At 51.7% G+C, this 15,003-nt stretch overlaps 1 protein-coding gene across 1 annotated transcript in view; it reads left to right on the top strand.

Moving 5' to 3' along the window:
* The window catches only part of ST14 (ST14 transmembrane serine protease matriptase), a 45,487-nt gene that overhangs the window by 10,476 nt on the left and 20,008 nt on the right, over positions 1-15,003 (top strand). Inside the window, exons 2-7 of the mRNA XM_074976984.1 lie at positions 9,442-9,601; positions 10,359-10,486; positions 11,215-11,285; positions 12,891-13,045; positions 13,635-13,670; positions 14,343-14,580. Coding sequence (XP_074833085.1) covers positions 9,442-9,601; positions 10,359-10,486; positions 11,215-11,285; positions 12,891-13,045; positions 13,635-13,670; positions 14,343-14,580 — 788 coding nt within the window. The remainder of the gene's footprint in view (positions 1-9,441; positions 9,602-10,358; positions 10,487-11,214; positions 11,286-12,890; positions 13,046-13,634; positions 13,671-14,342; positions 14,581-15,003) is intronic.

Here is a 15,003-nt window from a genome sequence, read left to right as displayed (position 1 = left end):
TCAGGCTAAGCTGCTAAGCTCCACAGAACCTGAGAAAAGCTTGAAAATGTGTCCTCAAAGGCTCAAAGCCCAGAAGGTAAATACCTCCCCCCCCCCAAATGTATTATTACGCTGGTGTATTTCAAATGTCATGATTTTGGGGAAGCTGAACTTGTGAGGTGGTGGTTTGTGGGTGTGGCTATTGACATAGGGGGAGGGATAGCTCAGTGGTTTGAGCATTGGTGTGTTAAGCCTAGGGTTGTGCGCTCAATCCTTGAGGAGGCTATTTCAGGCTCTGGGGCAAATAGAATGTGGGAGAAGGATAGCTTAGTGGTTTGAGCATTCGCTTGCTAAACCTAGGGTTGTGAGCTCAATCCTTGAGGAGGCCATTTGGGGGAAATAGATGGGAGGGATGGTACTTGGTCCTGACAAGAGGGCAGATGACTCGACTAGATGACCTCCTAAGGTCCCTTCCAGTTCTAGATGTGCATCCCAAATTATAAAAATTTGTATGCAGAACTCTCTTGGTTTCAGTGGGAAAATCAGAAAACTTGCTGTGGGGCATGGTCCAATGAGATTTTTAATCACTGTTATCCCTTAGGTGGTATCCCTATTTTCATGGTTACTTTCTAGTTTTAGTAGTAATGCTGCATGAGGTTTTTGTGCTGGGACAGGGAAACCTGATACATCACTTTCACTTCAGTGGTTAGTTATTGATTAGTCACTTTACTGCCAGCCTCTGGGGTGGGGCAGTGTGGTAGACCTGTATGGGCTGCACTTGTAGAGAAATATTGAGGATGTTATTTCAAAGCAATCTAAGGGATTGCACTGCCCAGTTCCCCTTCAATTACATATGATTGCAGGTTGATCCTCCCTAATCTAGCACACTCTCGTCTGGCAAACTCCATAATCTGACATGATTTTAGTTAGCTGGATGGCCACTTATCATGGGTGTGGCCGAGTTTCCCATGGTCCCATAAAGTTTGTTTCCAGCCACCAGTCCTGGCTCTCAGTGTTCTGTGCTGTTATTGAGCTGTAATTTACCCCTAAATATCTTCTAAGAGCCCAGTAAGCAGTGCAAGTGCTGATAATGTGCTAGAAAATATTGACCTCCTGTGGTCCAGCAAATTCTCTCGTCCAGCACCAGTCACGTCCCGAGAGTGTTGGATGAGAGAAGTTCAACCTGTAGTTTAATGTGACAATCCTGCCCTTATAGGAGAAAAATCCCATCTTTCCATTAGAATCACTAAATATGTTTTGGGGGAAATCTTAAAGATAAAAATGCATCTTTTCTTCTAAAAGTTATGGAGAGTTTGCTACTGCAGATTTTGACCTGATTGCTAAAATCCAGGAGAGTTTTTCTGTTGACTTCCCTGGGAGCAGCATCAGTCACTTGTATCTGAGACATGGAGCTGGATGTAATTTGTCTGGATGTAAGTCAACCTGGAAGTTGTCTCTTTTGGCTGTGTGCGTTCACGGGAATTCAAGTGTGACCCATTTGTTTAGCACTGGGGAACATACCAAGTGTATCTGGTTTGGAAGGCTAAGCATTGAATGAAGCAATGTCATTTTTTACCCCTTCTGGAACTTGCCCCTGTTGGGTCTGTATTACAGACCCAAGGTCAGACACAGGTGTGAGGGTCAGGCCTGTGATGAGGTGCAACCTTGACTGGAGGTAGCTGTATCAGCCAAAGCCCTTAGTGTGGACACGGTTGTACTGTCAGAGCTGTGCAGTTTGCTGATACAAGCTGCGCCCCCAGCAGGAGAACCTCTGTCAGTATAGAATGCCAAACCAGGTGTGCTGCCAAGACCTTAGAACTGTAAACTTGGCAGCAGGTGCCGTATCTGGTATATATTTACTAATCCTTATTAAATGTCAGGCTGGCCAGGTGTGCCTTGGGTGCAGGTCCTCGGAGTCACAGGCTGAGACCTGGTGCCTTGAGTTGAAAGCCTTGTTTGCAGATTGCAACACACAACTTTCTTGAAATGAATGGCCCTGAATCTGATGCCAGCTCCAGTCCAGCAGTGCCCTTGGTCAGATGCAATTTGCCTTCTAGAGCTTTCAGCCAGTCCCTCTGACTTCCCACTCCAGATGTGCTGGGCTCTCTCCTTGTCCAAGCACTCTTGCTTTAGGGTTTCTCTCAACACCTATGTGTTGTCTGTACAGAGACCAGAAGAGATGGCAGCAAGGCCTCCCAAAGGGCGGACCCTTGAGTCAGTGGTAGCTTGGCTGGATCACAGGTTAAGTCTTATGCACGCCGAGCATTTCCTGCTTATCCCAGAAGGCTGCAGCGGTGGGGAAGAGACGGGACGCAGTGGAATACTCGCAGAGGGGAAGACATGCCACATGCCCCAGCTTTGGCTTGTGCTGGTGATGCTTCCCAGTACCGGCACTGGGTGTGTAAGGCAAACCTCAGCCCAATCAGGGCTGCTCTCAGCTGCCCCTCCAGCAGATCTGGGGTGAGTCACTACTCTCAGTTGCATTGACTTACCCTTCCCACAGAGCCTGCGGTGACTCAGTCATTGAGCATACGGCAGCAGCCTATCCCAGAGCAGAGCCTGGGTCAGGTGACCTCCCACCCTGGATATTTCTCCAAGCCCTCCAGAGCTGCGGATCAGTCTGTGTGACAGCACCGCCCAACGAGGGACCTGCCTTGGGGTGTGTTGGGCCCTTGAGACGCTGAGCCTGCTCTTGGTCCTGTTGCTACCGCTGCCTCAGCCGAGCTCTACTCTGACCTTGCTCCAGCCTTGCCTGCGCTTCTTGGCCCTCTACAGACCGCGACCACCTGGCTTTGGCCTGAGCCTCAGCTACGAAGCTGTCTGGCTTATCTCTGGACTCAGACCCTCTGGCTTCAGCCCCTGTGTTCACCTGGATTCTGGGCACAGCACTGATTCTGGCTTGTCTGCAAATTCTGATCCCCGTTCGAACCCCGGCTTCTCCCCAGGCCTTGATTTCAGTGCCACCCTTGGCTCCATCGCATCTCTGTGTCAGCATCGACCTCTGCTCCAACCACTAGCCCTGACTACTGGACAGGGGCACCAGCGCTAAATGCAGGTAAAATCGAGGGCTGAATGGCCGTTAGGCTCAGGAACAAAGGCTAAAGCTGGCTTCAGAGAGGCTTGTGTGGGCTGGCTGGCCATGCCATAGCCCAGGGATCACCCACTTTGAAAATGCTAGGCTGTGATGAGCTGCTCCCCAAAGCCATTGCCTTGCAACTTCAGTGTGGACCGGACTCCCTGTTGTAGAAACACTGCTGTAGCTTTATCCCTCCCTGTCTTGTTGGTGCCATCCTATCTCAGGCACCGGGAGGTAGACCCCAAGCTCTTTTGGGATAGCCTGCTGAGGAGTGTCCTGTTTACCTCTGGGCATTGCGTTTAGTAATGGACGGAGGTGGTGCTGGCACTCCTATGCCTGGGTCGTGCACTCCTGCCGTGTGGCCTTCCTCCTCCTTTTGCTCACTCCTGAACTGTTCTTCCCCTGCAGCCCTCCCCTTTGGAGCTGCCAAGCAAGCCAGAACCCGCAGCCTGAATGAGAGCCGCTGGCTCTGCGAAGGCCCCGGTTCACCTTGCTGCTGGCAAATCCTTGTCTGCTCTGGGAGGTGGAGCCTGTACCCCTACTGGAAGTTGGAAAGTGGCAGTGGGGAGAGCAGGGATTGGGCTAAACTGCAGACTGATGCCAGCAGCAGGGAGCCATGTGCATAGGCGGTGGGTGAAGCTGCTACTTAGAGAGGCAAGCTTCCCAACCTGTGACCCCCGCCCCTTCCCCACTATCCCACACCTTCCCTACTGTCTCCTCCTTCTCTGCTCCCCCATTCCGGCAAAATCCTTGAACCCAAATGTAGCAAATGACATGGGGCTGCAGGCGGGGGGGAGGAATCTCTCTTCTAAAATGTCTTTCTAAAGAAAATACTGCCAGTTTTCCACTGCATGCTAGCTAGTGCAGACGGGACGTGTGGAAGGCAATTAAAAGTACTAAATTAGGGACTGAAAAAATGTCAGTGGCAGGTTTTGTGATAAAACCTAAAGTTGGTCAGATCTTTACTTGGAAAAGCTTTGTAGTAAGGGCGTCAGCTCTCCTGCTGAATATGACATGAAATATTATGGCACGCTTGATGCAGCCCTGCTCTGTTTTACATGTTCTTCATCACAAATAACAAGCAGTCCACTAGCACCTTAAAGATGAACAAATGTGTGTGTTAGGTAATGAGCTTTCATGGGTAAGAGCCAATTCTGCTTCAGTCTGAAGAAGGGAGTTTTACTCATGAAAGCTCAGTTGGCTAATAAATACATTTGTTAGCCTTTAAAGTGCTATCGGACTGCTCGTTTTCTTCATCAATATTTCAATATTTTATAGATTACTACATATTTAAACTTCCTGAAACAATGACATTGTTTGAAATTAATGAGACTGAGCTGTTTAGTGTATTCATAATATAGAAAACAGGAAGACTAATTTTGTGTGAATTTCATAACAAGACATGTTGATGGAATTTCACTGTGTGTTTATGTTAAAATGTTTCCAAATGTTTTAGGCCTAACATAGGATTTTATATCTTAGGGAGATACTGATTTTGGTGGAGGGTTCGCCTAAAACTAGTTCACCGCATAGTCAAAAAGAAGAGGGAATCTCCTTTGTCCAGCTGTCTGGGAGACCCTAGTAAAAGCAGGCTTGTATCAACCCTGACACATACTTTTAATTACTACTTTGAGGCCCTTTAACAGGTTTAGTGTTATGCTAATAGATCTGGCAAACTAGCTTTTCACTTTTAAGGCAACAGATACGCTGGAGGGGCCAGGGAATGGGGAGTCACATGTCCACAGGCTGCCACAGCCTGTTGTAGCAGCCTTCAGGAACTGTCAGACTAGGGATAGGAAGAGGGTAGCACAGGGGTTCCCAATTTTATTTGGCCGCTGAACCCTTTAAACTCAAAAGAATTTTGCAGAATCCCGTTCCCAGGCTTTACCCACCCCAGACACCAGATCTGCCCCCCAGTCCCATCTGCCTCCCAGTCTGCGTTACTTCCCGTCATGCAAACCCACCCCCCCACCCCGATTACCTCCTCTCTGCCCCAAAGCAGCCCCCAGGACTAATCCATCCGTGGTGCTGGCTGGGGAGCCTACGCCGGGCAGCCACATGCACCCAGCAGGAGGAAGGCTGGCAGGATTGTTCTGCTGGTGGGGGATGAGCTGAGCCATGCCCACTGGAGGGGTGTGGCGGCTCGGGTAGCGAGGTAAGTGAGGGACTCTCCCTGCCCTGCCGCCACTGAAATAGTGGAACTACACTGAGTTGGTTTAACAGCTGGATTCCTGCCGGCCGTTCAACCAATCCGGTTTGGTTCTACTGTTTCAGCGGCAGCAGGGCAGGGAGCCGCAGAGGAGTCGGCTATTGCAATGGAGTTTTCTTGCAGAACCCTTATTGTCACTTTGCGGAACCCTGGGGCTCTGGGCTCGAGGTGGAGCACCCGGTTGCTTCTTAGACCACTCCCCATGGCCGCAGGACAGCTCACCGCCTTCTGAGCGGTCAGCTGGGTGATAAGTCTCTGGAGGTACAATGGGGTGTGAGCTGGTGGTGACAAGCAAGTATCCCTCACTGTTGCCCTGAGGCCCGGTGGCACCGGAAGCAGTTGCTGCAGCCAGTGACCACACACCCATCTTTGTCATTTGCCAGTGTGGTTCTCATGCCTGGCTACTGTCGTCCGGCTGCTGCGGCTCCCTTGGGACCCCACCAATCGCGTGGCTGGACCTCGCTCTGACATGAGGCGGAGGGCTGGGGTGGGAGGGTGCCAGGCTGTAGTGCCAGGCGTGGAATCATAGAACTAGAAGGGACCTGGAGAGGTCATTGAGTCCGGTCCCTGGCAGTCAAGTGGCTGGAAAATTCCAGGGCTTGAGACAGGGTGAGGGGAAGCTTTTTCTGTTCAACTCCGTGTTCATTTACCTCCTCATGGTGGAGCTGGGGGAGGGGTGGAGTGCAAAGACATGTCCCTGGCCCAGTGAGTGGGTGTCAGGAGCAGGACCCCTGGGAGCCTGAGCGAGGCCTTGCATCTTTCGTGTCTATTCTTGTGTCATGTGGCCTGGCTGCGTAGAACTCTATGGTGACAACAGGTGAGAACTCTCTGATCCTTCCTCTCTGCAAAGAGCCTTTTGTACACTTCAGCTGAGGAGACTCACCATTAGCTGCTGGCGGTATAGGGCTAATGGCACACAGCAGAGCAACTTCTTATCCCGCCCAGCAGAGGGCAATGGTGTGTGTCCAAAAACCAGCCAACTGATTCCCAAAACCTGGGGAGTGGTGTTAGCGGCTATGTTTAAATCCCAGCTACCGTTAGGCCACGTCTTCTCAGCTTGGTCACTTGCTCCATAAGCAACACACTGTGCTGTACTCCCACCCATGAGTGGCCTCTGATGGTGAACTCATCTGAGTCACTGTTGTGCCACAACCTGCATGGGGCATCCCCTCAGCTCCCCTTTGCCGACTGGGTTCTATAAAACCTTCCAAGTCAGAAGGGCTTGTCCCCACACCCTGCTGCCCATATGTGCTCTGGGCTGGGCTGAGTCATTGCTGCCCTTGAAGTTCTGGTTTTTCTCGACAGATCACAGTTCCTGTCTAAAAATAACTCCAGCAGCCGGATCAGGGAGAGGCTCAGGGAACTGCGTTCTCCCTCCCCTGTGCCACATGTCGCCCCCAAGTGAGCAGCTGCACCCAGTGGAACGGGGAAAGCCCCCGCCCTGCTGGCGTTCCAGACCACGGCATGGGGTGGCTTGTGGTCCGGTGCCTGTCTCTGCTGGGGTGCGCCAGCAATGGTGTTCCCCGCTTTTGGGAGGCCTGAATGTGACAGCAAAGCGGGATGGGCATGCCAGCAAACAGCGGCCAGGCCAGCTGACACAGCAGGTGGGCCCTGAGAACTGGCCAGTGTTCCTGCTATTTTTCATTGTCTGTGGGCCAAAAAGATTTTATGCGCCCCAAGGCATGTGCGGATGTGCACCACTGATAGACACGCAGGCTGCCGGGTGTGAGAGGTTGTGGTGCTCTCTGGGGCAACATGTAAATCTCTCCTGGGCAGCTGCCCAAGCACGCAGCTTAATGGGAACACTGGAGCGGGCCCATGGTGGCTTTCAGGCCTCTCCAAGCTGTCCTTACTGGTAAAAGTCACACAAAGGATCTTAAATCCCTATTACAATCTATTTACGCCCTCTCCCGGCACCTTTCCAAAGTGAGCGAGTCCCCTAGTCCCCCGCTTGCGCACGGGGAAACCCAGGCACAGAGGAAGTGATTTGCCCGATGCCCGAGAGAGAGCCAGTCTGGCAGGGAGTGGTCCCTGTATGTCTCATTGCACCAGTAGTCTCAGGGGGATAGCCCCGATCGTCTGTTAGACGTACCTTTGAGCCGGTGCTGGAGAGCCTGACCTGTGACTGAAAGAAGGCAGTTGAGAGGGGTGGTGAAGGTGGGCATTTGGAGGTGTGGGATTTCTGGTATCCCCAGGCCCAGTTTTGCAGCCAGGGTGGCCCCATGCCCCCTGCTATGGAAATGTGTGAATCTTTGAGGTCTGGCGCACTGAGCCCTCCCTCTCTTTGGCCACCAAACATAAACAAAGCAGTGATTCTCCAGGTGTAATTGTGGGTACTCAGGTTTCATGGACATCGCTGTGGCGCTGCAGCATGAGAACACAGCTGGTGGGAGTTCCTTCCTAATGCCATCTGTGGTTCAGGGAAGGAAAAGAGTTGGGTTAGATGACTTGGTTTGCTCTTGGAGTGATCCTATTGCAGGGCGAGCTGAAGTAACTTGCCAAAGTCACCAAGTAAGCTGGAGACAGGAGGCAGGAATCCCGTGTCCTACTTCCTTTTCTCCATCCCTGGCCTCACTTCTTTCCATCCCACTCTGGTGCCAGGTGGAGGGCTGGGGCACCTTTCCCAGGACCCAATGATACCAAAGGGCCCAGAGCTCTGGGCTGCTGCTCCCTTAAATTGCTGCCAGAGGCTGGTGCTGGTCCAGGCAGTGCTGAGGGCCGACTGCCCCCAACCCCACCCCTTCGACCCACGGTCCTGCCTCTTCTGGAGGGGCAGAGCAGGGCCCTCCCCCATCTTGCTCTGCTGATCACATGTTGCACCTTTTGCACCTCACTGGTCTCAGCTCTCGACACAATCACAGCTCCTATCTGAGGGCATCACCCACTTGTTCTGTTTTCACTTTGGATTTCCCTGCATTGGCATCGGCTCACATCAACTGATGAATTCTGGAACTTGGGTTCCAGAAGCATCTCGGCTTTCCTGCTCCCGAGAAAATGTTGCAAGTTGTGTGTGTGTGTGTGTGTTGTGGTAAGCGCCAGGCCTCGTGTGGTGTGTGCACATTGCGGAATTGCTTTGTGCAACTTCCTGTGGGTTTCAGCAGCTTGAAGACAAAGTTTTCGTAAGGCTACGTAGCGGTGGGTTTTTTTTTAAAACTGGAAAAATACAGCCAAGCTTTAATTTCAAACTAATCTTACAGGAGGAGGAAAAATCAACTAATTATGTGCAGCTCTTACTCTTGAGATTTGACACAGCTACATCTGCATGAGTGTCAACTGTCACAGGTGACTTAGAAGCTGAGGTGATGTTCCAGACCTTGACTTTCACTCAGAGACTTATGGAAAAGTATCTCATGCCTCTAGCTTTGGTAAAGGGATGTTATCTGGTGGGCTGTGCAATATTCGTTGGTTTGTTGTATAGGGGTACCAAGGCCATCTGCTGACTGGTCAGTCGTGTGGTGGAGCGACTCTGATTGGGCGGGTTTGTTGGGCCTCAGAGCTTGTACGTGTCTTGATTAACCAACACCTATGACGCCCACGTTTGTGAACAAGGATCACATCGGTGTTTGCTTTGCTGTGCTACAGAGTTTCTTGTTAACGAGATGGTGAATTATCACGTGGGGATCATCTAACTCTCCTCAGACGTGGCTCTGCAACCCATGACTGTGGTGAGAAGAGGATCATCAGGAGAAAGTGCCAGGTGCAGGACAGAGCTCCGGTGCCCAGCACTGAGGACAAATTCTGCCATGGGATCAGAGCTCAGCTGGGAGGCTGGGGCTCGCAGGGGTTACTTTAACCCAGTCAGTGGTGGGAGAGCACTTTCGACCGCTGCTCTGGCACCACCAAGGGGCTGTTACTAAACAGAGAACTGGAGGAGGGCGGGGGCCAGTGATAATAAGCCATGTTGAACAGAGAAAGCCAATGATTATATTATTGCACAATGTTCCCCTAGGCAGAGCTGTTGGCTGTTGTAATGATTATTGTGTTGTCCAAAGCCTGTGTGGGTAGAGCTATCACCCTGCTAAAACTTCCTAATTAAAGACATTGATTAATTGGAGGACTGGGTCTGTAAGTGCTGCCTTGAGGCCGTGAGGGGAACCAGGACCAGAGTTCTGGTCCTGCCTCCCTACGCTGAGCAGCTCTGGAGCCAGGACCATGCATCTTTTACTCCCCTTCCTAGGACGTGAATGGCCTGGAGGAGGCAGTGGAGTTCCTACCCGCCACGAACACCAAGAAGGTGGAGAAGCGCGGCCCAAAGCGATGGGTGGTGGTGATGGCCATGCTGCTCGGCTTCCTGCTCGTCTCCCTCATGGTGGGCCTTCTGGTGTGGCACTTCAAATGTGAGTGTGGGGCCCTGCCGCTAGGTTGGGCTGCTGGAGGGGGCGCCCCTGTGGCACCTGTCCCCTCAGGATCTGCGGGCTTTAATTACTGCGCTGGCTTCCAAATGAGCTGCCCGGAGATGATGGCCACTGCTTTCTGGGTCCAGGGGCCCCATTGCATTAGCCCTGCACAAACGCTGAGAGAGAATCCATAGCTCTGTATGGGGTTTGCAGTGGCTAGCGTATGAGGCCGGTGGCCAGGACTCCCGAGTTCTCATCCCGCTCTGCCCCTGGCCTGCTTCAAAATTTGGGCCAAACCCAAGAACCTCCCCTCATAAAACCCACCCAGAGGCTGGAAGTGGATGACAAGGGAGGGACCACTTTGTTTCTGACCTGTTTCGTTCACTCCCTCTGGGGCATCAGGCGTTGGCCTCTACTGGAAGACAGGACGCTGGGCTAGATGGACCTTTGGTCTGACCCAGTGTGGCCATTCTTATGTTCTAACTCCACTCGCTGCTGTGGCTGAGCTGACAATTCCCATGTGTAAGAAGCAGGGGAATACTTCTCCCCTGAGCTCTCATGCATCTGACGCAGCGGGTCTTTGCCCATGGAAGCTTATGCTCTGGTAAATCTGTTAGTCTATAAGGTGCCCCAGGAGTTCTTGTTGTTTTTGTGGATACAGACTAATGTGGAAACTCTCTGATATTGCCTTGCTCAGTCTCTCTCACTCTGACCACTGCACTGAGATCCTCTCTTTTTCTGAAATGATGTCTTCCAGACCAGAGGGCCCCCATCCAGAAGGTTTACAATGGCCACCTACTGATTGTCAACTGGAACTTCATAGATGCCTATGAGAACTCCAGCTCCCCTGAGTTTGCCATGCTCTCCAAGAAGGTGAAGCACACGGTAAGGCTCTTCCCGAGGTGGGCTCAGCTCAGCCCCTTTCCCACCTCAGAGCTTGACTTGGAGGCTGGGATCCTGCTCTGTGCACTGCAGCCCGCTAGGCACTTTCTGTCCCGGTCCTGTCCCCCAGCTGCAGTAACAGCCTCCTGTGCGTGTCCATGCCAGCTCAATGGGCCAAGCTCAGGGCTATGGAAAGTGCCATGGACCCAGCTGCCTAGGTATTTCTAGGAAACCAACACCCCTTCCTGTATCTCCAGTTGCGCAAGTGTCCAAGCACCTCACAAATGATACTGAAGTTGTCCTCTGGTGACTTTGTGGCAGTCTAAACATGGACTTGGGAGCCTGCCATAGGCTGCCAGGCTTGCAAACTTTGGCTGTAAAGTTGGTTTTTTTCATAGACTCATAGAATCCTAGGGCTGGAAGGGACCTCAGGAGTCCATCTAGTCCATCCCCCTCCCCAAAGAGGAACCAACCCTAAGTAAATCATCCCAGCCAGGACTTTGTCAAACTGGGACTTAAAAACTTCTAGGGATGGAGATTCCACCACCTCACTAGGTAACACATTCCAGTGCTTCATCACCCTCCTGGGGAAATAATTTTTTCCTAATATCCAACCTATACCAGACTCTGACCTGACTCTATCCTCCTAACATCCAGTTCTGCAGGCAGCTGTGTTGTTTTGGTGCTTTTCTGTATATTTAACATGTTCCTCTTACCTTTTCATCCTTTAGATTGAAGACATCTATAGAAGTAACCAAGCCATTGGCCCTTATCACAAGGAGACAGTAGTAACTGCCTTCAGGTGGGTGCTATATCCTTAGAGTTGTCTCCTGAGCCCTTACCTGTGGGCAGGGAGTTGGTGTGTCCTGAAAGTTAGGGGAGGTAGAAACTGCTTTTTCTGGGTTATCAGGGGACAGACCCACCTCCATGCAGCAGTACCCTGGGCTTTCCCCCATGCACAGAGAGTGGATGTGAGGTCCCTACTCAGGCTGCCTTTTGCTTCAGAGAACGAGAGCAAGAATGGCAGTGTGAGATTTGAGTCCAGCGCAACTGGTCCTCTTTGTAACGTGCTGCTTCCGAATGGGAGCATCTGATGGCAGCCGCTGGGATTGCAACACCCCATGAAATGGAGCGAGGCTGTTCTGCGATGGGCCTAGTTGCGGTATTGAGGGACAGACTGTCTAGGGGTGGCTGATTCTGGCAGAGCCCTTCCCTGAATACAGGTTCTGTAAGGGCCGTATTCAGCTAGACTGGTCAGCTCACCTTCTGCCCAAGAGCCACAGAACCAGGCTGAGCAAGGCCGGGGGGTGGGGGTGGGGAGGGGTGTTCAGGTGAGAGCAGAGCACCCTTGTTTTCTGCTCTTGAGCTCTGTATTCACACTGGAACGGGTGTGGAGAAGGGCAAGTAGGATGATCAGAGAAGTAGAGAACTTTCCTTATGAGCAGAGACGCAAGGGGCTTGGCTTGTTTAACCAAACCAAGAGCAAGTGGAGGAGAATAAAATCATGGGGTTGGAAGAGATCTCAGGAGGTCATTGAGTCCAACCCTCTGCTCAAAGAAGGACCAACTCCAACTAAATCATCCCAGCCAGGGCTTTGTGAAGCTAGCACTTAAAAACCTCTAGGGATGGAGATACCAACACCCCTCTAGCTAACACATTCACCACCCTCCTAGTGAAATAGTTTTTCCTTAATATCCAACCTAACCCTCCCCAAATGCAGTATGAGACCATTGCTCCTTGTTCTGTCATCTGTCACCACTGAAAACAGCCTCTCTCCATCCTCTTTCTAATCTTCCTTCAAGAGTTTGAAGGCAGCTATCAAATTGCCCCTCGTTCTTCTCTTCTGTAGACTAAATAAGCCCAAATCCCTCAACCTCTCCTCCTCATAAGCCATGTGCTCCAGCTCCCAATCACTTCTGTTACCCTCTGCTACCCTCTGTCCAATGTGTCCACATCCTTTCTGTAATGGGGCCCCCAGAACTGGACACACTATGCCGGATGTGGCCTCACCAGTATTGAATAAAGGGGAATAATCACTTCCCTAGGTCTTCTGGCAGTTCTGCTGCTAATGCTTTCTCTAAATACCTCAAAGGGACAAGCGCCAGGGAGAGAGAGGAGTTAGTTATGAACCAACATGAACACGAGAACAAATGGTTTTAAACTGGCCGTCAACAAGTTGAGGCTCGACATTAGATGAGGGTTTCTAACGAAGTTCTGGAACAGATTCCCAAAAGGAGCAAAATAAACCCAAACTGAGTTCAGGACTGTGATGGGCAGGAGGTCAGATTAGCTGGTTGTGATGGTCCTGTGGGACCTTAAAGCCTGTGCGTCTGAGTCCTTGGATCCTGGCTCCCCACCCGTCGTTGGCACACTGTCAGTAACGTGCTTCCCTTTCACCCCCCTGCAGCGAGGGCAGCGTCATTGCCTACTACTGGTCGGAGTTCATCGTCCCGTCATACAGGACCAAGGCCTTTGACAGGGCGATGGCCGAGAAGCAGAACCAAACGGTGCAGTACAGGTTGCGGAATCCCATGCTGCAAGTGAAGTCGATTGTTGCTTTCCGTGAGTCCTAGTTCCGTTCCCCTTCTCCTCTGGCTCAGGTGTGAGGGAATGGCCCTGTGGCCTTGGGGATTCTTTTGGGGGCAGAACAGACGCGTACTTGGAGGCCTTTGCCACTAGCTTTCTGGTTGGGTTAGAGCTCTTAATGGTGCCATGCCTCAGTTTCCCTGATTTCCTTAAACCCAGGCTGGTTCCAGCTTGTGAGGGATGGTGACTCTTACGCCTGAGAGTGGGGACTCCCAGCTGCAAGCAGGGGATGCACTAGGATCCCCCATGAGCTCTTCCTGCGGCTCCTGGAGAGCGCTGGAGTCCCTCCTTCAGAACGAGATCTGGCGTCTGCAGCTAGGTGCTGTACTGTGATGTCTTCACCTGGATTCCGCAGCCTCTGGTCTTGAGGCCTCACCTGTGCGATCCACTGCACCACCTCAGAGCTCTGCCTGTTTTGGGAGGCAGAGGACGCCAGCTGCCCTGTCTCTTGCTGTGAGGGTGGATGTTTTCCCCCATCATACTCAGGCTGGCTGGCGGCTCCCAGCCAGGTATCGGTGCAGTGAACATGTCGCTAACAAAAAAAACCTGTTTGTTTTTCTTGTAGCTGCTGATCCGGATATAGTTCGGTCTTCATGGGACAGTAAGTGTCACTCTTATTCTTTTTTCCAGCAAATATTGCCACGGTATTGAGGCCCCTAGTGCTTATAAGTTTGCAGCTCCTGTGGTTGCTGAGAGGGCTTCATTCACTGCCAGGAGAAGCCTACAGAGGCCTGTGATTGCCAATGCACGAACTCCTTCCTTCTCGGTCCGGCCATGGGATCCTCTGGTAGGATCAGGTGGGCCTATCCTAAGTGGCAGGTTTTTCCATAAGCGGCTCAGTTTTGCTTCTCTGCTAAAGGAAACCTGTAACAAAGAGCAACAGTTAGTTTGTTTTTTGGTGAGGGAGCACAGTGTGTGTGTCTCTTCCGTAACAGTCTGCAGAGAGGCTGCACTCTGCATCATTGTCCCCTCTAATTTTTTTCCACCCATGTGGAGAATAAAATTTTCTGTGTCCAAATGTGCACAACTCGTGGAAACCAAAACCTAGCTGTGGGCATTCTGCTGATCAGCTGGGCAGCATTTGCATCTCCCCAGAGTAGCTGCCCACGCGCACAGCTTACAGGGAATGCTGCTCTGCACGCCGGGGGAGTTTTTAGAAACGTAAAAGTTCATAAAGTAAATGAGTTGTTTTGAGCTTCCTGGCCTCTCCCCCACTTACCTCTGATCCCTTCCATGATTCATTGGCTGACCCACCCCCCCCACTTCTTGGCAGATAGCTGCAATTTTGCCCTGCACGCCAAGGAAGGCGAAATCATCAGCTTCACCACTCCGGGCTTCCCCAACAGCCCATATCCAAACAACGCTCGCTGCACATGGGTCCTGAGAGCCGACGCTGACGCCATCATCAGCCTGAACTTCAAGACCTTCGATGTGGAGTCTTACAGCCAAGGAAATGACATGGTCAAGGTGTACAACTCCCTGAGCCCAGTGGAGCCTCACGCTCTGGTGAAGTGAGTGATTTTGCTGGGGCTGCCTCTTTCTGTGGCCATCTGCAGGCTTTGGAACGGATCAGAGGCCGAAGACAGCAAAGGGTGGTCCAGAATGGATCAAGGAGTTTAGTTAGCAGTGATGTGTTATGCTGAGACGCAGCAATCTTGTGCTGAATGAGAATGGAATTTGTCCTGACAGTCACAGCTGCTAGACTGGAATTAGCCTCTGATGGAAAATGAGTAGGATCAGAGTACGCTGGGCACTTGGGCAGCTGCCCAGGAGAGAGTCAGGTGCTGCCCAACTGAATAGTAGAGCACCCACACAGCTGGCAGCATGTGTTTCTATGGCTGAGGCACAACTGCACATGCTTTGGTGCACGCAACAAAATTATTCCACCCATGGATGGAAAAAATGAGAGGGACCACTAAGTACAATGCAGGATC

This window comes from Carettochelys insculpta, chromosome 25, assembly GCF_033958435.1.
Source record: "Carettochelys insculpta isolate YL-2023 chromosome 25, ASM3395843v1, whole genome shotgun sequence".
Classification (NCBI taxonomy): domain Eukaryota; kingdom Metazoa; phylum Chordata; order Testudines; family Carettochelyidae; genus Carettochelys; species Carettochelys insculpta.
This window is presented reverse-complemented; position numbering and strand designations above follow the sequence as displayed.